The 16,508-nt window shown below is 56.5% G+C and overlaps 2 protein-coding genes across 3 annotated transcripts in view; one reads left to right on the forward strand and one right to left on the reverse strand.

Moving 5' to 3' along the window:
- Positions 1-2,402, forward strand: part of LOC111160096 (phospholipase A2 group III) — a 5,588-nt gene extending 3,186 nt beyond the window's left edge. The window contains exons 4-7 of the mRNA XM_022522929.1: positions 313-621; positions 1,274-1,403; positions 1,512-1,628; positions 2,204-2,402. Of these exons, the coding sequence (XP_022378637.1) occupies positions 313-621; positions 1,274-1,403; positions 1,512-1,628; positions 2,204-2,402 (755 nt within the window). The remainder of the gene's footprint in view (positions 1-312; positions 622-1,273; positions 1,404-1,511; positions 1,629-2,203) is intronic.
- Positions 2,403-3,689: 1,287 nt separating this feature from the next.
- Positions 3,690-12,207, reverse strand: LOC111160074 (inositol polyphosphate-5-phosphatase J). 2 transcript variants are annotated; one of them, XM_022522884.1, is made up of 13 exons: positions 12,022-12,207; positions 9,267-10,426; positions 8,788-8,904; positions 8,535-8,643; positions 8,180-8,296; positions 7,665-7,840; positions 7,177-7,288; positions 6,926-7,035; positions 6,602-6,785; positions 4,820-4,957; positions 4,616-4,693; positions 4,399-4,503; positions 3,690-4,196 (listed from the first exon to the last, which is right to left on the reverse strand). In XM_022522884.1, the coding sequence occupies exons 1-13, from the start codon at positions 12,130-12,132 to the stop codon at positions 3,690-3,692; spliced, it is 3,024 nt and encodes a 1,007-aa protein (XP_022378592.1). In that variant the 5' UTR covers positions 12,133-12,207. The 2 variants fall into 2 exon arrangements, with proteins under 2 accessions (XP_022378592.1, XP_022378593.1); XM_022522885.1 differs by having other exon boundaries at positions 10,353-10,426; positions 12,022-12,132.
- Between the last annotated feature and the right edge of the window lie 4,301 nt (positions 12,208-16,508).

A 16,508-nucleotide genomic window follows, 5' to 3' on the forward strand; every position in this document is an offset into this window, starting at 1 on the left:
GGGTATGTGGCTGCTCCCTTCGATCACCTTCCCAGCCAGAGGGGGAGCTCGGGCTCCAAGCCTTAGGAGGGAGGCTTGTCTGTACGTCCGTCCTCCAGCAAATGATGCCTCATCCTCCCTGTGCTCTCCTCAGGGCAGGGCCCAGGATGTGGAACTTCCCTGGGTGCTCTACACAGGCCAGTGGGATAAGGGATGGGACTGGCAGAGCTTTGGTCTCCATGGAGATGAACCTGGGGCTTCTTGGTTGGGGGATGGTGGGTGGGGGAGGAAGGGGATTGTGAATTACCATTTGCCACCAATTGCTACCTTCCAGGTGTAGAACATATGGCTCCATACCCCTTGCCCGCCTCCAGTCCAGGACCATCTACAATGCCTCCTGGAGCTCCCCCGCCACTCCCATGACTCCCAGCCTCCAAAGCCCAGCCCTCAGCAAGCCTCGACAAAAGCAGCATCCTCAGAAGCGGCCGCCACAGTGGAAAGGGTCTAAGCACACCCACAAAACCAACACCACAGCCCTCTGGGTCCCCATGGCCTCTACCAAACCTGATATGTCCCCAACAGCCTGGCTGGAGGTCACCCATCCAGGCCTCCAGCGGCCACAGAATGGCCTAAAACCCTGGGGTGAGCGCAGAACCTAACTTTGGGGGTTCCTGATATGGGAAGGTAGCCCTGCCTCTGTGAGGGGTTGTGTTGCTTCGTTTCTTTTTCCATACTCCTCCTGGGATACCCCAACCTCCTATCAGGTCATGCTGCAGCTAGAAGGATTTTTGTAAGCCCTAAACTTGACCATTTCACTCCTCACTGAGCCCTTACCATGGCTCCTCTTAACTCACGATGTGCCCACATACAGGGTCCTCAGGCACTGGTCCTGCAGATTCTATTCCCCAGCTGAAACTCCAGTCTTATAAGCCTCCTTTGGTTCCTCAAAAGCAGCTTGCTCTCTCCCACCTCTGGGCCTTTGCACATGCAGTTCCTTCTGCCTGGAGCATTCTTCCCGAGTCTTCTTGTACTAGCTCAGCAGTCTCTTCCTCCAAAAAGCCTTTCCTGACCAACATTCTGGGTTCTATGGTAGCACTGCTGTGTGTGTGTGTGTGTGTGTGTGTGTGTGTTTGTGTGTGTGTGTGTACATGAGACAGGAAGGATGTGAGACAGGAGGACCCTGTGTTTGTGTGGCTGAGCACGTGTGCCTCTGTTTCCCCTAAATGGCAGTGGGCATCAGTGGGGATTTGCTGGGGGACTGGGCTCCCCTCACCACCATGCCCCCCAAACCCAGATGCCCGCCGGGCCTGCCGCAGCTTCCGCCGCCTGGATCAATGCGAGCAGCAGATTGGGCCTCAGGAGACCAAGTTCCAGCTGCTCAATAGCGCCCATGAGCCCCTCTTCCACTGCAATTGCACACGTCGGTGAGGCCTGCTCGGACCCTTGGGGGTGGGCGGGCTGCTGCCAGTCTGTGAGAAGGGGCTCCCGGGTGGCCGGACCCTGCCCCAGCTTAAGCCTGCCTCTGCCCTCAGTCTGGCACGCTTCCTGAGGCTCCACAGCCCACCTGAGGGCACCAACGTGCTTTGGGAGCTGCTAGGCATGACCTGCTTCGAGCTTGCCCCTCCACTGGACTGTGCTGAGGGCAAAGGGTAAGTGGTGGCCAGGCCAGGAGGGAGGGGGCATTTTCCCAAGGGGTGGTTTGCTCATCCTCCCTTTGTGTGCCTGGGCTGAGGGGATGGGGAAGCGGGTTAAGGCAGTTCTGAGTTCCATTGTCATCTTCCCCCTGCTCCCTGGTGACCTAGCAAGTTCAGTCACCTCTCCATGCCTCCATTTTCTTACCTATAAAAAGCTTGTAGAAACCAAGGAAATGGAATGTGCAACCCACATAGCCCAAGGCCTGCCTGGCACACAGTAAAATGTTTAACTCTTACTCCTCACCTAAAATCTCATTTCAGCTCTGATTCCCAGAGCAAGCCCCTTGTTACCGTCCCCATTTCAGGGCTGAGGAAACTGAGGCCCAGATTGGCCCACGTCTCCGCAGCAAGCTGGTGGCCAAACTGGGCCCTCCGGGTGCCAACCTAGGTTTCTTCTGCTTCCCCCCTTAGAGGTGTAACCCCTCCCTGGCCCCAGCCCTGCTTCTCGCCAGGTTCAGCCCCCGAGTCTGCAAAGTAGGGTGGGATCTTTGGCAGCCGTGACCACCCGCCCCACTTTTCTTGGCCCACAGCTGTTTCGGAGACCCTAGGGCCATTAAGGTATCAGCCCGGCACTTGTGGCGACTTCAAAAGAGGCGACGCCAGCTCTGGGGTGTGGGCACAGGTGAGGGGCAGTTGCAGCCTTCGGATCACCCAAGAGCCCCCATGTCATTCTATGACCGCTGCCTGCAGCTGACCTTCCAGAGACCCAACAGGAGGGAGAAATCCTAGAACCGGTGATCTCAATTCCAGCTCTCCTGGGCACCAGACGGGGCCCTGCCCCTAGCTCTGCTAGGCCCCAGGGGTTCTTGGCTTCCTCTCCGTGTGTTAGACTGAAGCATGGCTCAGGATCCCGTGGACAGCCAGGAGGCAAGGGGAGGTGAGGCTGAAATGCTGGACCACGTCTCCTACTGTGCTGGGTGATTTTGAGCTGGTGACCCAACCCCTCTGTGCTTGGCTGGGGTGTTCAGGAGGCACATTCTGATGCTCTGGGCTTGGACCTTGCCAGATGGGAATGAAGAAAGGGTAATTTAGTACAGCAGCCTCCGGAGGTATGAGGAAGAGTACTGTATCTCCTGGTTGCAAAATCAACACGTATCTCAAAAACTTGTCCAGAGGAGCCCCAGGAACCTACTTGCTGAGGCCTGAGGCAGCCGGTGGGAAATGGGATGTCACAGAAGCGCCTGTGTCTGAATCCAGGGAAGGGGAGGGTGGCTGCGGGGGGCACTGTCCAACCCTTTTCCCTGGGGAATCCCTTCTCAACAGCTGCTGTGCCCTTCCTGGCCCAGTCCTGGCCCATTTTTTCCTACCCTAAACTTAAAACTCAGATCTCCTCTGTGTCCTTCAATGAGGGACCTCCCCCACTCTGAGCCTTAGTAACTCCTCTGAAAAGGGGCAGTGTGATGAGGGCCTACCTCATAGGAATGTTGAGGATTAAGGAAACCAATACACGAACAGTGCTTAGCACCTAGTAAACGTTCCCTCCCTCTAACACATAGCCAGACTGTGGTTGGGTGTCTGATTCTGAGAGGTTTGCCTTCTGGAGGCCTCAGTTTGCTCACCTATGAAATACGTCTAAGAACTGCACTGAACTCAACACCACAACTCAGGGTTGTGGTGCAGATTAAAAGAGATGGCATCTGTAATGTATACAGCTGGAATCTGGTAATTGTCAGATCTATCATCCTCTTGCCTCTTTAGTCCCTTCCTCTGACTACCCCCACCCCCAGACTGCTAACAAGTTAGAAAGGAGTCAGGAGTGAGGCTGGAGCATTTAATTTCTAACTGATGGCCTCCAGGATCGCATCCCCTTCCCCATCTCAGATGGGGGTCAATAGGGGTTTTCTGATTGTCACAGTTGAGGTGCCAGGACTGAGTTTGGGGGACCCCACGTGGCCAGCCCTGGCCAGGACAGAGTGGCAGGTGCGAATAAAGCTGGAGCAGCAGCAAGAGGGACACAGGTGGGTTTGCAGATCAGGGCACAGCGGCGGCCTCCTGGGCCTACCGGCTCACCCACCCTCAGGGTCCCAGACCCCCTTCCTCCAGCCCCTGCTGGCCCTGGGGACTGGTAGACAGGCTGCTGGGGGCTGGGGCCTCCCGATTAGGTCTCCAGGAACCCCCACCACCAGGGTCGACGGGCTCCAGGCGCAAGGCAGGCAGCAGGCCGAGGCTTTGAGGCACAGATGGTGGGAAGGCCCAGGGACCAGGCAACCCAGAGGGCCCCTCCTCACTACTGCCCCGGCTGCCACCATCATGGCTCCTGTCGGGGGCTACCCGGGGCAGGCGGCGGCTCTGTGGCGAGGGGCTGCGGCTGGCACCGCGGCGTTCGCGAGATGAAGGCCGAAGGGCAAGGCCGGGGAAGCGGGCTAGGCCTGGGCTGCGGCTGCGGTGCCTCTTGGACTTGCCAGGGCTGGGGCTACGGGACTTGGGTGCAAGCAGCTCCAGGGTACTGTCATCCTCGTCCTCTGAGCTGGCACTCGAGCTGTCTGTGCTGCTGCTGGCCAGCTCCGAGGTAGGCAGAGAGATCTGGGGGAGATGGCTGGTCACTGGGCTGCCCTACTCCCCAGCCAGCCACTCAAGGTGTCTTGGAACCACTCCCACCCTGGCCATGAGTAGACCCGGGAAAAGTCAGGCTACTTGTAGGAGACCATGGAGCAGAAGGTAGAGGCTACAGCGTTGTGAACAGGGTCTTTGGGAAGCCCCCACTCCCACAGTATGACCTACTCACCTGGAAGGGCTCAGTGACACCAATAAGGATACTGTGCGTGTGGCTGTAATAGCCCAGGATGAAATCTCCATGCCCCTTGGGCAGTGACTCCTCACTGAAGGTCACCTGGAGGGCCCAGGTTGGGGTCAGGGAGGCAGCCTCAAGGACTGCCCAAGTCAAGTCCCAAGCCCCAAGGGCGACGGGGGCTTCCTCCCACCCTCGCCCTCCCTTTCAGTACCTGGTAGATGCTCCCATCCACATCCTCATGTTTGGCCCACACGTAAGCCACGTAGTCCTTGCAGTGGCGGAAACCCACCTGGGGTGAGAGGATTCAGGGTGGTATCTCTTATCAACCCCCCACCCCTACCCCCCATCCCCCCACCCCTGCTGCTCCTCCTGCTCCTCCCTTCCTTGAGGCACTGACCATCCCTGCCCTTCTCACCCGGTACAAGCCGATCCAGTCCCAGGAGCTGCGGGCGAACACGGTTTCAATGCGGTACCTTACCACCGCCTGCTCAGGCCGCACCCACTCATCGGCCACCTCCAACCTCACTAGCGGCACGTCGTCCCTGTAAGCGAACTGCCCAGGGGTGGGGGCAACATCAGGGGGGACCCTCGCGAGTGTCCTTGGGCCTGAGTCAGCACAAATCAGCTGAGAGACAGGGCCTCCAAAACCACCTTACAGATTGGGAAACCAAGGCTGAATAGATCTAGGATAAATGCCAGGCTTCTCACCTCCCAGCCCAGGGATCTTTACGGCAATAGCCTCCTTAGGGAGCAAGGATACAGCTTTGAAGGGAATAGGGCAGCCCTGGTTCTGCCCTTGCCCCTCCTCTGTCCCTCAAGGAAGGACTCAGATGGCGTGTGAGCCTCAGGCTTTTGTCTGCTCCCCTCCTATTTATCAGGTTTTGGGTTTCCCTCCCTCCTCAGCTTTTGAGCCAGGCTGTTTCAGAAGAAACCAGAACATCCTCTCCCTGTCCCTAGGTTCCTAACAGCCAGGGGTGGCCTCTTGGAAATGCTCTCTGGGGCCTTTGCAAGTTTTGCCAGGGGTGGCCTCTTGGAAATGCTCTCTGGGGCCTTGCAAGGTCAAAACTCTCACTAAGTCCCACTCTGATTGTGTTGCTTCAGTTAAGAGACTTAAGTTCTCTGAGTCTCAGTTTCCCTCAACAGTAAAACTGGGAGGAGAATTTGGATCTCTCAGGGCCTACAAAGGCATTCAAAGGGATGACAGAATCCCAGGGCTTGGCATGCAGTAGGGACTCAACAGGTAACATTCTGCAAGGGTCAGAGTCCTTGATGAGGAAGGAAGGTCAGGGTAGGGCACCAAAAAGGAGTGGTTCTCAAGATGAGACCCCTGACTGAGGGTGAACCTCACACCCAACTCCTTTACCAAAGGTCACAGGAGGCCAGACTTGGGCAGCTTTCCATTCCCAGCTGAGGATACTGGCCAATGTCCCATGGACTGACCACATGGCAGAGTTACCAGGGAAAACATTCTCTGGCCTGCAGACTCCCTCTTATGAGATCAAGGAAGGGAATTGGAGAGCCCAGAGTTGGGGTTTAGGGCTGATGTGCGACTTGGGGTACATGCCTGCCCTACTGGGGGCCTCAGTTTCCCCATAGAAAAATAGACTGTTGGACTACGTGGTCTCCCAGGTCCGGTTCTGACATTCTAGCATTTCTTTTTACTTTGGCAACCAGACACCTCACCCCTACACACAATGCTAAGTTACAGTAACTGTTTAGGATTTAGCTTTGTATTTTTCATCTCTCAACTCCTCCTCCCCATTACTACCTCACTCATGGTGCTTGACACATGGTAAAATGGTAAATAAATATGAATGAGTGCTATATGAAGTTTGAATAAACATTTTGATTTTGTGGGTCTTATTATATGACTGCATAATGTGAATTTTCACAAAAGTCGTCCTAATCCTTTCTCAGAAGAACCGAGTTAGGGATTAGTGGAGAAGGCATGGACTCTGAAAACAGACTAGCTTGGGTTCAAATTCCAATTCTTCCATTTCCCAGCTGTGTGACCCCGATGTGATGCCATGTCTCCGAGCCTCAGTTTCCTCATCTGAAAATGGGGGTCATAAGCCACTCCCACTCTGCTACAGTGAATGGATGCTGCTGAGGGCAGGTGCAAGGGGTTACCAGTAGGCCAGGTGATGCTGAATTGGACCTGGGGATGTCATGATGGGAGGATGAGGCCAGGACTCACCTGCAGGACGAACTGGGCAGCCACTGGCTTGTGGTCACTGACTGTGTATTCCATGTGGCTGCGGTAGCTGTGCTGTGTTACCTGAAGCCGGTGGCTTTCCCGTCCTGAGGGGCTGGGACCCACACCTGGAGCCTTGACCTTCCACAGGATACGGTCTGTCCAGGCTGGCTTCCGCTTCTTGGCACTGAAGTGGGCAGGGGTGACCTAAGTTTCAGGGGTTTGAGGCACAGCCCCCAACCTTGCTTCTTGCCAATCGTCTTCCCTTTCTTCCCTATCCAGAAGACCTCAGCCCATGCCTCCACCTCATCCCAGTTCTGAGCTCACCTGGTATCATATTTATTAGTACCCACATCAAATTTGAAGGTGGGCGCAAAGTTGAGGGGCCCCTCCTGGAAGCCCTTCAGGATGGGCCAGGTGTTCTTGGCCATGTTGAGCTGTGAAAGTTCAAAAGGGCAAAATTGGACAATGGCTTGGATGGGACAGGTGAAGCCAAGAGCCAGAGCCTAGTAGACAAAAGTGTGGTGGGTCATGTTCTGTGTGTTTGGTGTTTAGGGTTGTGGGCTGGGGTTCTGCACCTGGTCCTTCTCCCAGAGCTGGTGGAGCTGGTCTCTGTCAATGGCAAACTTGACAAAGTGCAGGTCATAGCTCTCGATGCGGAAGTTGAGGTCCCCAAACCAGAACACGAGGCTGTTTGGGGATGGGGGTCAGCAGGGTCCGCGGGGAGAAAAAGCCCAACCCAAATCCTTCTCCACCCACAACCAAACCACCAAGGAACAGCAGGGGGATGTAGATAAAAAAGAAAGTTTGATTGGACCACCACCAAGGCGGTGCCTCTGGGCAAAGCTCCACCCGGCAGTTTCTGTCCGCCATCAAACTTACCAGCAATCTTGTTCCTAGACTTAGTTCGGGGGGACCGCCCACCCGGTATAGGCTCTGCCTCTCCCTACAAGGCCCACCCAGGCTGGTACTCAGGTTCCAGGGGCCAAGTGTTCGAGACTCTGAAGCCCACCTCTCCTTCACTAGCCCCGCCCAAGCTCCATTTGGCCCCGCCCTGAGCCCATACTCGTGATCCAGGATGCCGTGCGCCCCGGGCCCCGGGAACTGCTGGAGGCTAAGGATGGTCTGGAAGTTGTCCTTGCGCTGCTCTGCCTTGTCCATGTGCGCGGGCAAGTGGCAGTTCAGGAAGCAGAGCATGTGCCCGAAGGCCGCCAGTCGCACGCTCACTCCACCCTTGTTGCCCTTGGGAGACAGGGTTGGTCGAGTCATGGGCGGGGCCTCAGCAAGGGGAGGAGGCACTGGGCGGGGCATAGAGGGGGCGAGGCCGCCAGCCAGAGAAAAGGCTTAGCGAGGGGTGGGTTCAAGGCAAAGGAGCAGCACCGTGGGATGGGGCTGGGACTGGAAGAGGGTTGAGTCTAGAAAATGGTGTGGGGTGTGGGGTGTTGGGCGGGGTTGGGGAGAGGCAGGCGTCAGAGTAAGGGGCGGAGCATGGGGAGACCTTGCCAGTGCGTGGAGCACCCAGAGGACTAATCTATAGACCCCTTAGGGCCTTGTCCCCTCCCGGGCCGCTCCGATGCTCACCCAATAGCCACCCAGGCCGGTGCGCGTGCAATCCGTCTGCACGTCCCTCAGGAAGGGCAGGTGGTAGTACTTGGCGAACAGCAGCAGGATGACGCCCTGCATCCGCACTGTACTCACCTGCGGCCGAAGGCAAGGTGATTGAGGGACCAGACACAACCCCATTCCCCGCCCTCTCCCCGCCCCCCCCCCCGCCCCCGCCCGGCTGTGCGCTTTCCCCTAGTCTTTGAGATCTGCTCCTCCATCCTGTTTCGCGGACCCAGCAACAGAGGTCTAGCAGGCCTCACAGTGAATCAACGCAGAGCTCAGGCCAGGACTCCAGGGGGCTCCCCCTTCTAGGGGCTGAGGGAGACGTTACCAGCACGAAGTTGAAGGGTGCCAGCGCGTCCATGAAGAGCTCGCTCCACTGGTCTGTGAAGAGCGCGTCCTTGAGCCGCTTGTTGATCATGGAGTTCACTTCCTGCAACCTGCGGGTAGGGGTGGGGATAGGGGTGGGGGTGGGGGGTGAGGCGGCTGTCGGGTTGGGGGTGCCCTAGAAGTCCTTCCCATGGGCAAGGGTCTGGGAGGCAGGAGGGATCCAGGAACCGGGTCCACACCCCTGGCGCCCTCACCCTATGGCAATCATGTCTGCCCCGTCACTGTCACTGCCGCCGCTGCCCAGATGGAGGAGGGATGTGACGTCGTCAGGAGGCATGGCAGTGCCCACATTCCACGTGACCACAGTGATCCTGGGGTTGGGGGTATAAGAGGGGTTACCACTGGGCACCACTCCCTCCTCAACCTTCCTCCCACAGGGCTCTTTCTGGGGAAGTAAACTGAGGCAGGTGTAGGTGTAAGCTCTCAGAAGGAGGACAAGTGGGCCCAATATCCCTCCTACCAGACTCTCCCAGAGGAGGGTGATTGAGGCAGGGGTGGGCAAGTCCCTCAGGAGAAGATGCTGTCTCCTGAGGGTCCCACAGTAGGCCCAGTACCCCCAAAGAATCTTCCTCGGGCAAGTAAACTGGGGTAGTGTAGGGTAAGCCACCGTGGGAAGATGGCTAGCTTCAGAACTCAAGCCCCACCAATGTTTCTTGGGAGAGGGCCCCCTCACCAGAAGCCAGGGTCACTCTTGCAGGTAGGCTGAGCTGACCAAGAGGATGATGAGGTGGAGGTAGAAGGGGAGGTGGTGACCGGAGCTGGCGTTTCTCGGGGCTGAAGACTGGGGCTTGTGTGCCCACTAGACCCTGCACCCTGGGTGCCAGGCCTAGGGAGGGCCGTCTCAGGGGCTGGGGGGACACAGGGGGAGCGATTGGGGGAGAGGCTGGGGGAACGGCTGGGAGACCGGGGTGGCTTGGGCAGAGGTGGGGGCACAGTCTGAGCTGAGGAGGCTCCTGGCCGGAAGGTAGGGGACAGAAGTCCTGGGGAACGGGTGGCAGGCTCTGGAGGGCCCTGGCCCACATCCAGGGGCAGGGTCTGGGGTAGCCGGGGCAGGACAGGATCCTCAGGGCTGCTGCGGGGGGCCTCAGGCCGGGCTCTGAAGGAAGGGGAGATTCGGGGGTCTGGGGGGATTTGGCTCAAGGATGTGGAGCCCACAGGACCAGATGCCTGAGCTGAAGCCTGGAGATGCCCTTTGGAAGAGGGGAGGGGTTTAGAGGCTGGGGGATCCCTCTGTTTAGCTGGTGTCCATCCCCCAGAGGCCGAGGTCGATGTTATATAAGCTGGAGCCAGGACCTGGTCCTGAGAGGATGACAAAACTGGACTGGGCACTGGGGAAGAGTTGAAGGGGGGCTGTGGGGGCTGCTCCTCAGGGGCCAGAGCCAGGCTCAGGCCTGAGGCAGCCAGTGCTGGCTTGAGTCCCACGGAGGCAGGTGGCACCTGCTTCTGTTCCCTGGACGTCGGAGACAGCCGGGGCCGCAGGGTGGGTGGGGGAGGCCTCGGCGCTGCTGAGGCAGACATCACCAGCTGTCCCAGGGATGTTGGAGCCAGGACTGAGCCTGAGGTCACTGGAGGAGTCTTTGGCCCACCTGAGGCAGACACGACCAACTGACCCACAGATGTTGGAGCTAGGCTGGAACTGCGGCGGGTAGGAGCTGTCTTCTGCCTTTCCGGGGTAGACAGTGTAGCCAGGATGGGAGACACCAGAGCAGACCTTGGACCCTCTGTGGAAGGTGGCATAGCTGCTCTTGGGCCCACAGGCACTAGAGCCAATCTTGGTTCCGAGGGTACTAGGGCCATATTCTCCTTCACTGGGAGCTGAAAACTTGCATCCACCTTGCAGAAGACAAGTCAAAGACTCAGGGTAATCCTAACCAGGGGCTTGGGCCCCAAGTTCCATAGAGACCCCAGCAGACTCCGTCTAGCTAAGAAAGGTATGTATTTGCAAGGACGTACTCCCTAATTTCTCACCTCAATCCATTCTGTCATGAATCAGCTGCTCTTTTGGAAGAAACAGGATGCAGAACTTTATCCCCTCCCTCAAGTCTGACCCCTCTCATAGATGGGGAACCTAAGACCCCAACTCAAATGAGGCAGGTTGTGAACCTGAACCCAAGGGCACTCTCCTTGCCCTCCTGACTAACACCCACTCCCTGGGCACGCTGGAGGTTGGGTGTCTAGAGTCAGCCCTCCTTGCATATCCTCCTGCTCCCCTGGCTAAGGGCTACTGACCTAACACCCCAGATCTGCCCTCTCTGGACACCCTGGATCTAGCCTATTAAATTTGTCTCCTTTCCTCCACAGTTCCTCAAGAAACCCCCAGCTTTGTCCCTGCCAAGCATCCCAAACTCCTTGGTCCCAGAGTTCCATATAGGAGCAAGAGCCCAAGGCTAAGACTAGCCATGTCAATTCCAAGCCCAGCTCCGTTTCACCGCAGGCAAGCACCTCTCTGCCCAGGACCTCAGTTTTTGTCTGTAAAATGAAAGCGTCTGGTGAAGGGTTGCTGGCCACATTTTGCTCCCGAGAAGCCTCGGTCTCCTATTCTCTGTGTTTATGAGCCGAACATTTGCAAGGATTCCATCCGAGCCCATGGAATAGTCCGTCCTTATCAAGTGTGATTCTAACAGTCAGAGCAAGTCCAGGATTCTGTTGATCCTGGCATTCACTTCTCTGTGCCCAGCTGTACCCTCTCCCCTGTTTCCCCCACCTCTGAGGACAGGCAAGCAGGTATCCTCCTTTTGTCTGGCAGGTGGAATGGGGGGATGTGAGGCTCTGAGGGGACCTCCTCTCTCTTTCCCATCTGTCCTCTGTTTCTGATGCCCCTGTCTCCGGAAGACAGGATAAAACGTCCTCTGCCAGGGAGAGCAGAAGAAGATTTACCCTCGCCTTGAGGCGGCCCATCCCTGCCTCCAGACAGGCAGCTCTGTCTGTGTCCCATGTCCTTCTCAGTTCAGAGAACCTGAAACTCTGCCTCCACATTCCTCCTCAAACTTAGCTCTTTGAGGCTGCATTTTGGGCGTCCTCCTTGGCTCCAAGTGTCCCCCCAACCACCATACCGCCTCCAGCACTAACAACTTAGACATCCCAGATGTCACCATTTTAGTCTTCAGGGACAAGCCTCCTCATTTTGCATTGGTTCAGAGAAGACAAGCAACTTGCCCAAGGTCACACAGCAAAGCTGGAGTACAGCTGGATCCCACGACACCCGGCCCAGGGCTCTCCTGGGGGCTCCCAGAGATGGCTAACTCCATCTCTCTCTGGGTGTCCCATCACTGCCCCCTCACCCCCCAGAGTGCCCTGTTTGCCTAGCCCCTGCCAGTGGGCAGAGGAGAGTGCCCACCCCTCAGCCAGGGGCACCAGAGTGCCTGTGGTGTGTGGGGGTGTGTGGGACCAAGGATCAGGGATGGGGGACTAGGTTTTAGGGGTCTTACCTTGGAGGGTGCCCCAGTTTGGGAAACCCCACGGGGCACGGGCACCGGCAAGGGTCCCAGGCCAGCCCGGGTCCCTGGCCTCCTGCTGCCACTGCTGCTCTGGCCCTCCATGTCTGCAGCCCCTAGCAGCCCGGGCTCCCTCGGGCTCTGGCTCTAGCTCCTCCGCTCCCGGGAACCAGTGATGTCATCAGCCGTTTCAACCTGCTGAGAATTTAAAGACACAGGCACCTACTTCCCAACCTAGAGGTGGCCAAGGCAAGGTGGCCTGCTCTCTGGGAACCCTTCAAGCTGACTGCTGAGGCTGAAATGGTCATGTAGCAGGGTAGAAAATGTGCCCATTGGCCTGGCTGGGGTCCCAGCTGGCACCTGTCTGCCCCCACCCTCCAGCCATTAGGCCTGTGGGTTCTTACTCAAAGGTGGGTTATTGACACACCTGAGGGTAAGATAGAGACAGGTAAGTCAGAAGTCAGCACCCTTTACAGGGCCGCAAAGACATCCAAGTCCCTGCCATGATCCTGTGAGCTGCCTTGACTCCCCGCCAGCTCAGGGCTTGCCTTGGCCCCCACCTTTGTCCCATTTTTGGGCCTTAATGCCCGCCCCCTGCCTGGCTCTATCCTTCCCATCCCAAAGCCAGACACTCCGGCTCCAGCCACTGGAGTTCCCTCCTGTCTCAGCCTCTGTACCCCCCCTGCTATTCTGCAGACACCTGGCCACCTGCCCCGGATGTTTTCACAGCCCAGCCCCTCTCTGGCAGCTTTTCTCTTTCCAGTGCTCAACTGGGTGTGGTTTGGGTGAGGGACTAGCTCAAGGTCACCTGGTGGGGAGGTCTCAGCGTCTCAGTTTCAGTGAAGAAAGGGAGCTTTTTCAGTGACCCAAGACCCATGAGAGCCAAATGGGGTTTCTGGGGGCAAGGAACTAGGGTGGAGAAAGGCCCAGCAGTGGGGGAACAGGCTGGCAGGAAGGTGAAAAACAGGCCCAGGAAACTTCGATGGTCAGGACCCAGCACAGGGTCCCTGGAAATGTTTGCTGAATGAACTGATGATTCAGTCAATGAGTGAGGAGGGTAAATGAGTGACAGGGCTCTGAGGTGGGCCCTCTGCTTCTGCCTCTTTCCCTCTCTCTCTCTCATCTGCTAAGTAATCCCTGAGATCCTGATGTTTCCAGAATTGCTGGATTGCTTCGAGAGGAGTGATTGCACTCAGTGTGGCTAGAAAATGCCCAAAGTTTTGTACCCAGAGCTTTCTGGTGGTCCACGGTCACCTCTGTATCCTCATGGGCCTGTGTGGTCCCCTGCATGAAAGCTGTATGGACAGATGCCTCACCCCTTCTCCTGGATGGGTTTCCTCCCTCTGCTTAACTGTCTCTGGGTCTCATCTGTGTTTCCCAGAGAGGGAAGGAAAATTTGGACTTACCCCTCCCAGTCCTCTGACTCCCATTGTCTCTCATAGATGAGAAAACAGAGGACCCGTGAGGATGGAGGATCATGAGGATTGGCCTCCAATGCAATCCTGGAAGTTGGGGGGGCAGGGCAGATCCTAGTCCCTGGGGCCTGTCACAGGGCTCAGCCATCCACTGCTGAGAAGGGGCATCAGTGTCCTTTGGAGAGCAGGCAAATGTCATGCAAATGAGCATACAGAGGCCTGCTGCAGGCTGCAAGGCAGCCCAGGACTTCTCGTTACTGTCCCTCCCTGAAGTCAAATCCCATAGGGGACTTTGTTCCTGGCCCTGCCACTGACTTACCTGGGGAGGTTGCTCTGATTCCCAATTTGCGATTTGTGTAAGGGAGACGAAAACAGCAGATGCTTCGTATGGTTTCGGTGAAGGTTCATCAAGAGGATGTAAATGGAGTGTTTAGCCACAGAGCCAGAGCTCTCAGTGAGCTCCCCGTGAGGGCAGCTGCTCTGTAGTTAACATCATCAGTGCCGTCATCAGCATGAACATCACCATCATCAGCATCTGCTCCAACCTGCCCATTTAGCGGATGCTGAAACTGAGGCCCAGTGTTAGCTGCATTCCTGGGGGAAGGGACAGGGACTGTGAGACCCAGACATGGCTTTGCCAGGAGAAGGGGGCGGGGGAGGCGGACCCTGGCTGAGAAGGGAGCAGGGTAAGAGCTATATTTGAGCTCCTGGTGTGATGACTAAGGAGGTTGATAACAGGCTCTGGGGCTCTGGGCGGCAGGCTGGGGGCAGCTGCCAGGGAGAACCGCCCCCCTGGAGACGGCTGTCTCCAAAGGCCCCTCCTGGTTCCCTCCCTTCCCTCACTCCAGGGAGTAGGGGGGTGGTGTGCTGAGGCAGAGGGTACATCTTGTCCAGCCCCCCTCTTGGAAACTCTTAATGCTACCCTTCAGGCTGTTTAGGTCAGGAATAGGAAAGGAGAGAGCTGATGATTGACAAATTATCTCACTCTCCATAGTAACCCTGGGAGGTTGGTAATAAGATCCCCATTTGACAGGGGAAGAAACTGAGCTCTAGGGATTACACAGCCATTAGGGGTAGAGCATGGGGTTCCCAGGAGAGAGTGGATAATTCTCCCCTATAGAAGTGGCCGTTGAACTCCTTTGAAGGAGAGTTGGTGTTGCCAAATTGAAAAAAAGGAGACATGCCCTGGGAAGCAGAGGGAGGAGCGGGGCAGAAGAATGGAGTGGGAAGGTTCAGGCTATGTATGACAGGGTATAAAACCTGGATATGTGCCCTTGTGGTCCTTCGGCTCAGAGTAAACCCACTATAAGCAGGAAAGGGAGGGAGATTTTCTCTTTCCTTCCCCCCCCTTCCTCTTCCTTCCCCTTCTTCCACCTCCCAGGGGCACCTGAGGATGGTAAGGGTACAAAAGGGGCCTAGCCTCTTTCCTTTTGCTCCCTGGTCACCCCAACCCACAGAGAGGGAGGTCACACTGTGGCCACTAGCTGATAAATAAATGCCTTGTGATGTAGAGTGTGCCATAGGGTCCTGTAGGAAGGTGGAAGAGGGAAGCATTGAGGAGGGCTTCCCTGAGGAGGAAGCATACAGGGCATAGAACATTTCTCCTCCCTTTGCTCCAGGGTTCCTTATTGGTTCCAAGTGCCACATGTTATGTTATTGTCTCCTCCTTCTCCCCCTCTGGGGCAGGTGTCATCCTTACCTCCCGTTCTGCCCCGCAGGAAATGGGTTCAAGGACAAGTGACTTTCCCGAGGTCACACAGCTGGGGCTGCACTCAGGCATCCCTCCTCCCTCTCCTCAGCTCCCCCTCCTCCCTGGCAGCCCAGCACCCGCTGTCAGCTGCTCTGAAGTGAGCAGCTATTTTTATTCTGGTGCGAGGGGATCTTGGGCAGCAGAGCCATGTAGGTTAGAAGGCTCTAGGACACCGGCTTCAGCAGGAAAAGGGAGATTTACTGCAAGAACGTAAGCTTGCCTGGGGGCTCGCATTTCCTGCATACCAAGATGCCCTGGGCTCTCATGTATCCAGGAATTGCTTTTCTGGAGCTCAGAACAAAGCACAGAACCAGACTAAACCATGGCCCTGAGCCCAGATCCAGTTTGAGCCCTGATTTTGGTGTTAACTGAGCCCTGATCCCATGCCAAGACTGACTCTATACCCTATCCTGAGTGTAGTCTTAGATGGAGCCCTGATTCTACCCATGTACTGAACCCTATCCAAGCCTGACTAAGGCTGATCCCAACTTGAGACCTTGAGTCTGGACCCAGACTGAGCCCTGATCCTCATCTAAGACTGAGCCATAGTCATTGACTGAATTCTAACCCCAGTCCAGACTAACCCTTGATTTTAGACTGAGCCCCAACCCCAGGTCTAGACTGAACTCCAAGTCTAGTCATTAACTAAATCCCGAACGTGGTGGAAGATTGAGCTATGATCTTGGTCACAGACTGAGCCCTGAGCTAAATCATTGATTGAATCCTGACTTCAAAATGAGCTCTAACCCTGGGTCACATAACTCTGGTCACACACTGAACCCTTGTTTCAGACTGTGCACTGACTGAATCTGGTCAAAGGCTGAGCCTTGAATGTAGTCATAGACTGAGGCTTGATCTTGGTTACAAACTGAGGTCCAAGTCCATTTGTTGACTGAGCCCTAACCTGACTCCAGCCCTAGACTTGGTTCTAAACCTGGCTTTAGGCCAAGGGCTGACCCTGACCCTGACCCCATTGCAGACTAAACACCAAATCCAGCCCCATCTGAGGAAGGCTGCTAGCCTAGATTTTAAAAAATGCTACATAAGGGCATGGATTACAAGCAGAGATCTGTTCTGGGAGATCCTGGGCTTCCCATGGGTGCTGATGCCGGAATGTTCCTGCTAGTGTCTCTACCACTGGTTCCACTGGCTGGCTAGTCAACCCTCAGCAGCCCAGGCTGTGGCCCCTCTAGGCCACAACATCTAGGTTAATGCATTGAGAGTGGTTTGGTGGCATCTGTCCAGTGAACAACGTGGGCCCATGAAGAGCTAAGGTTTGACTCTGTCAGCAGAAAAGCCACAGGCTCCTTGGGGCC

This window comes from Enhydra lutris, unplaced genomic scaffold (genome assembly GCF_002288905.1).
Source record: "Enhydra lutris kenyoni isolate GAN:26980312 unplaced genomic scaffold, ASM228890v2 scaffoldscaffold73, whole genome shotgun sequence".
Lineage (NCBI taxonomy): Eukaryota > Metazoa > Chordata > Mammalia > Carnivora > Mustelidae > Enhydra > Enhydra lutris.

Bases quoted from the DNA above. Each gene is read 5' to 3' on its own strand.
- LOC111160074 (XM_022522884.1), bottom strand. From the start codon at position 12,132: ATGGAGGGCCAGAGCAGCAGTGGCAGCAGGAGGCCAGGGACCCGGGCT. The intron at 7,289-7,664 runs GTATGGGCTCAG...ATCCCCAAACAG, and splicing joins CACGGCATCCTGGATCACGA to CCTCGTGTTCTGGTTTGGGG. The intron at 4,958-6,601 runs GTGAGTCCTGGC...ACCCCTGGGCAG, and splicing joins CTGCCCAGTTCGTCCTGCAG to TTCGCTTACAGGGACGACGT.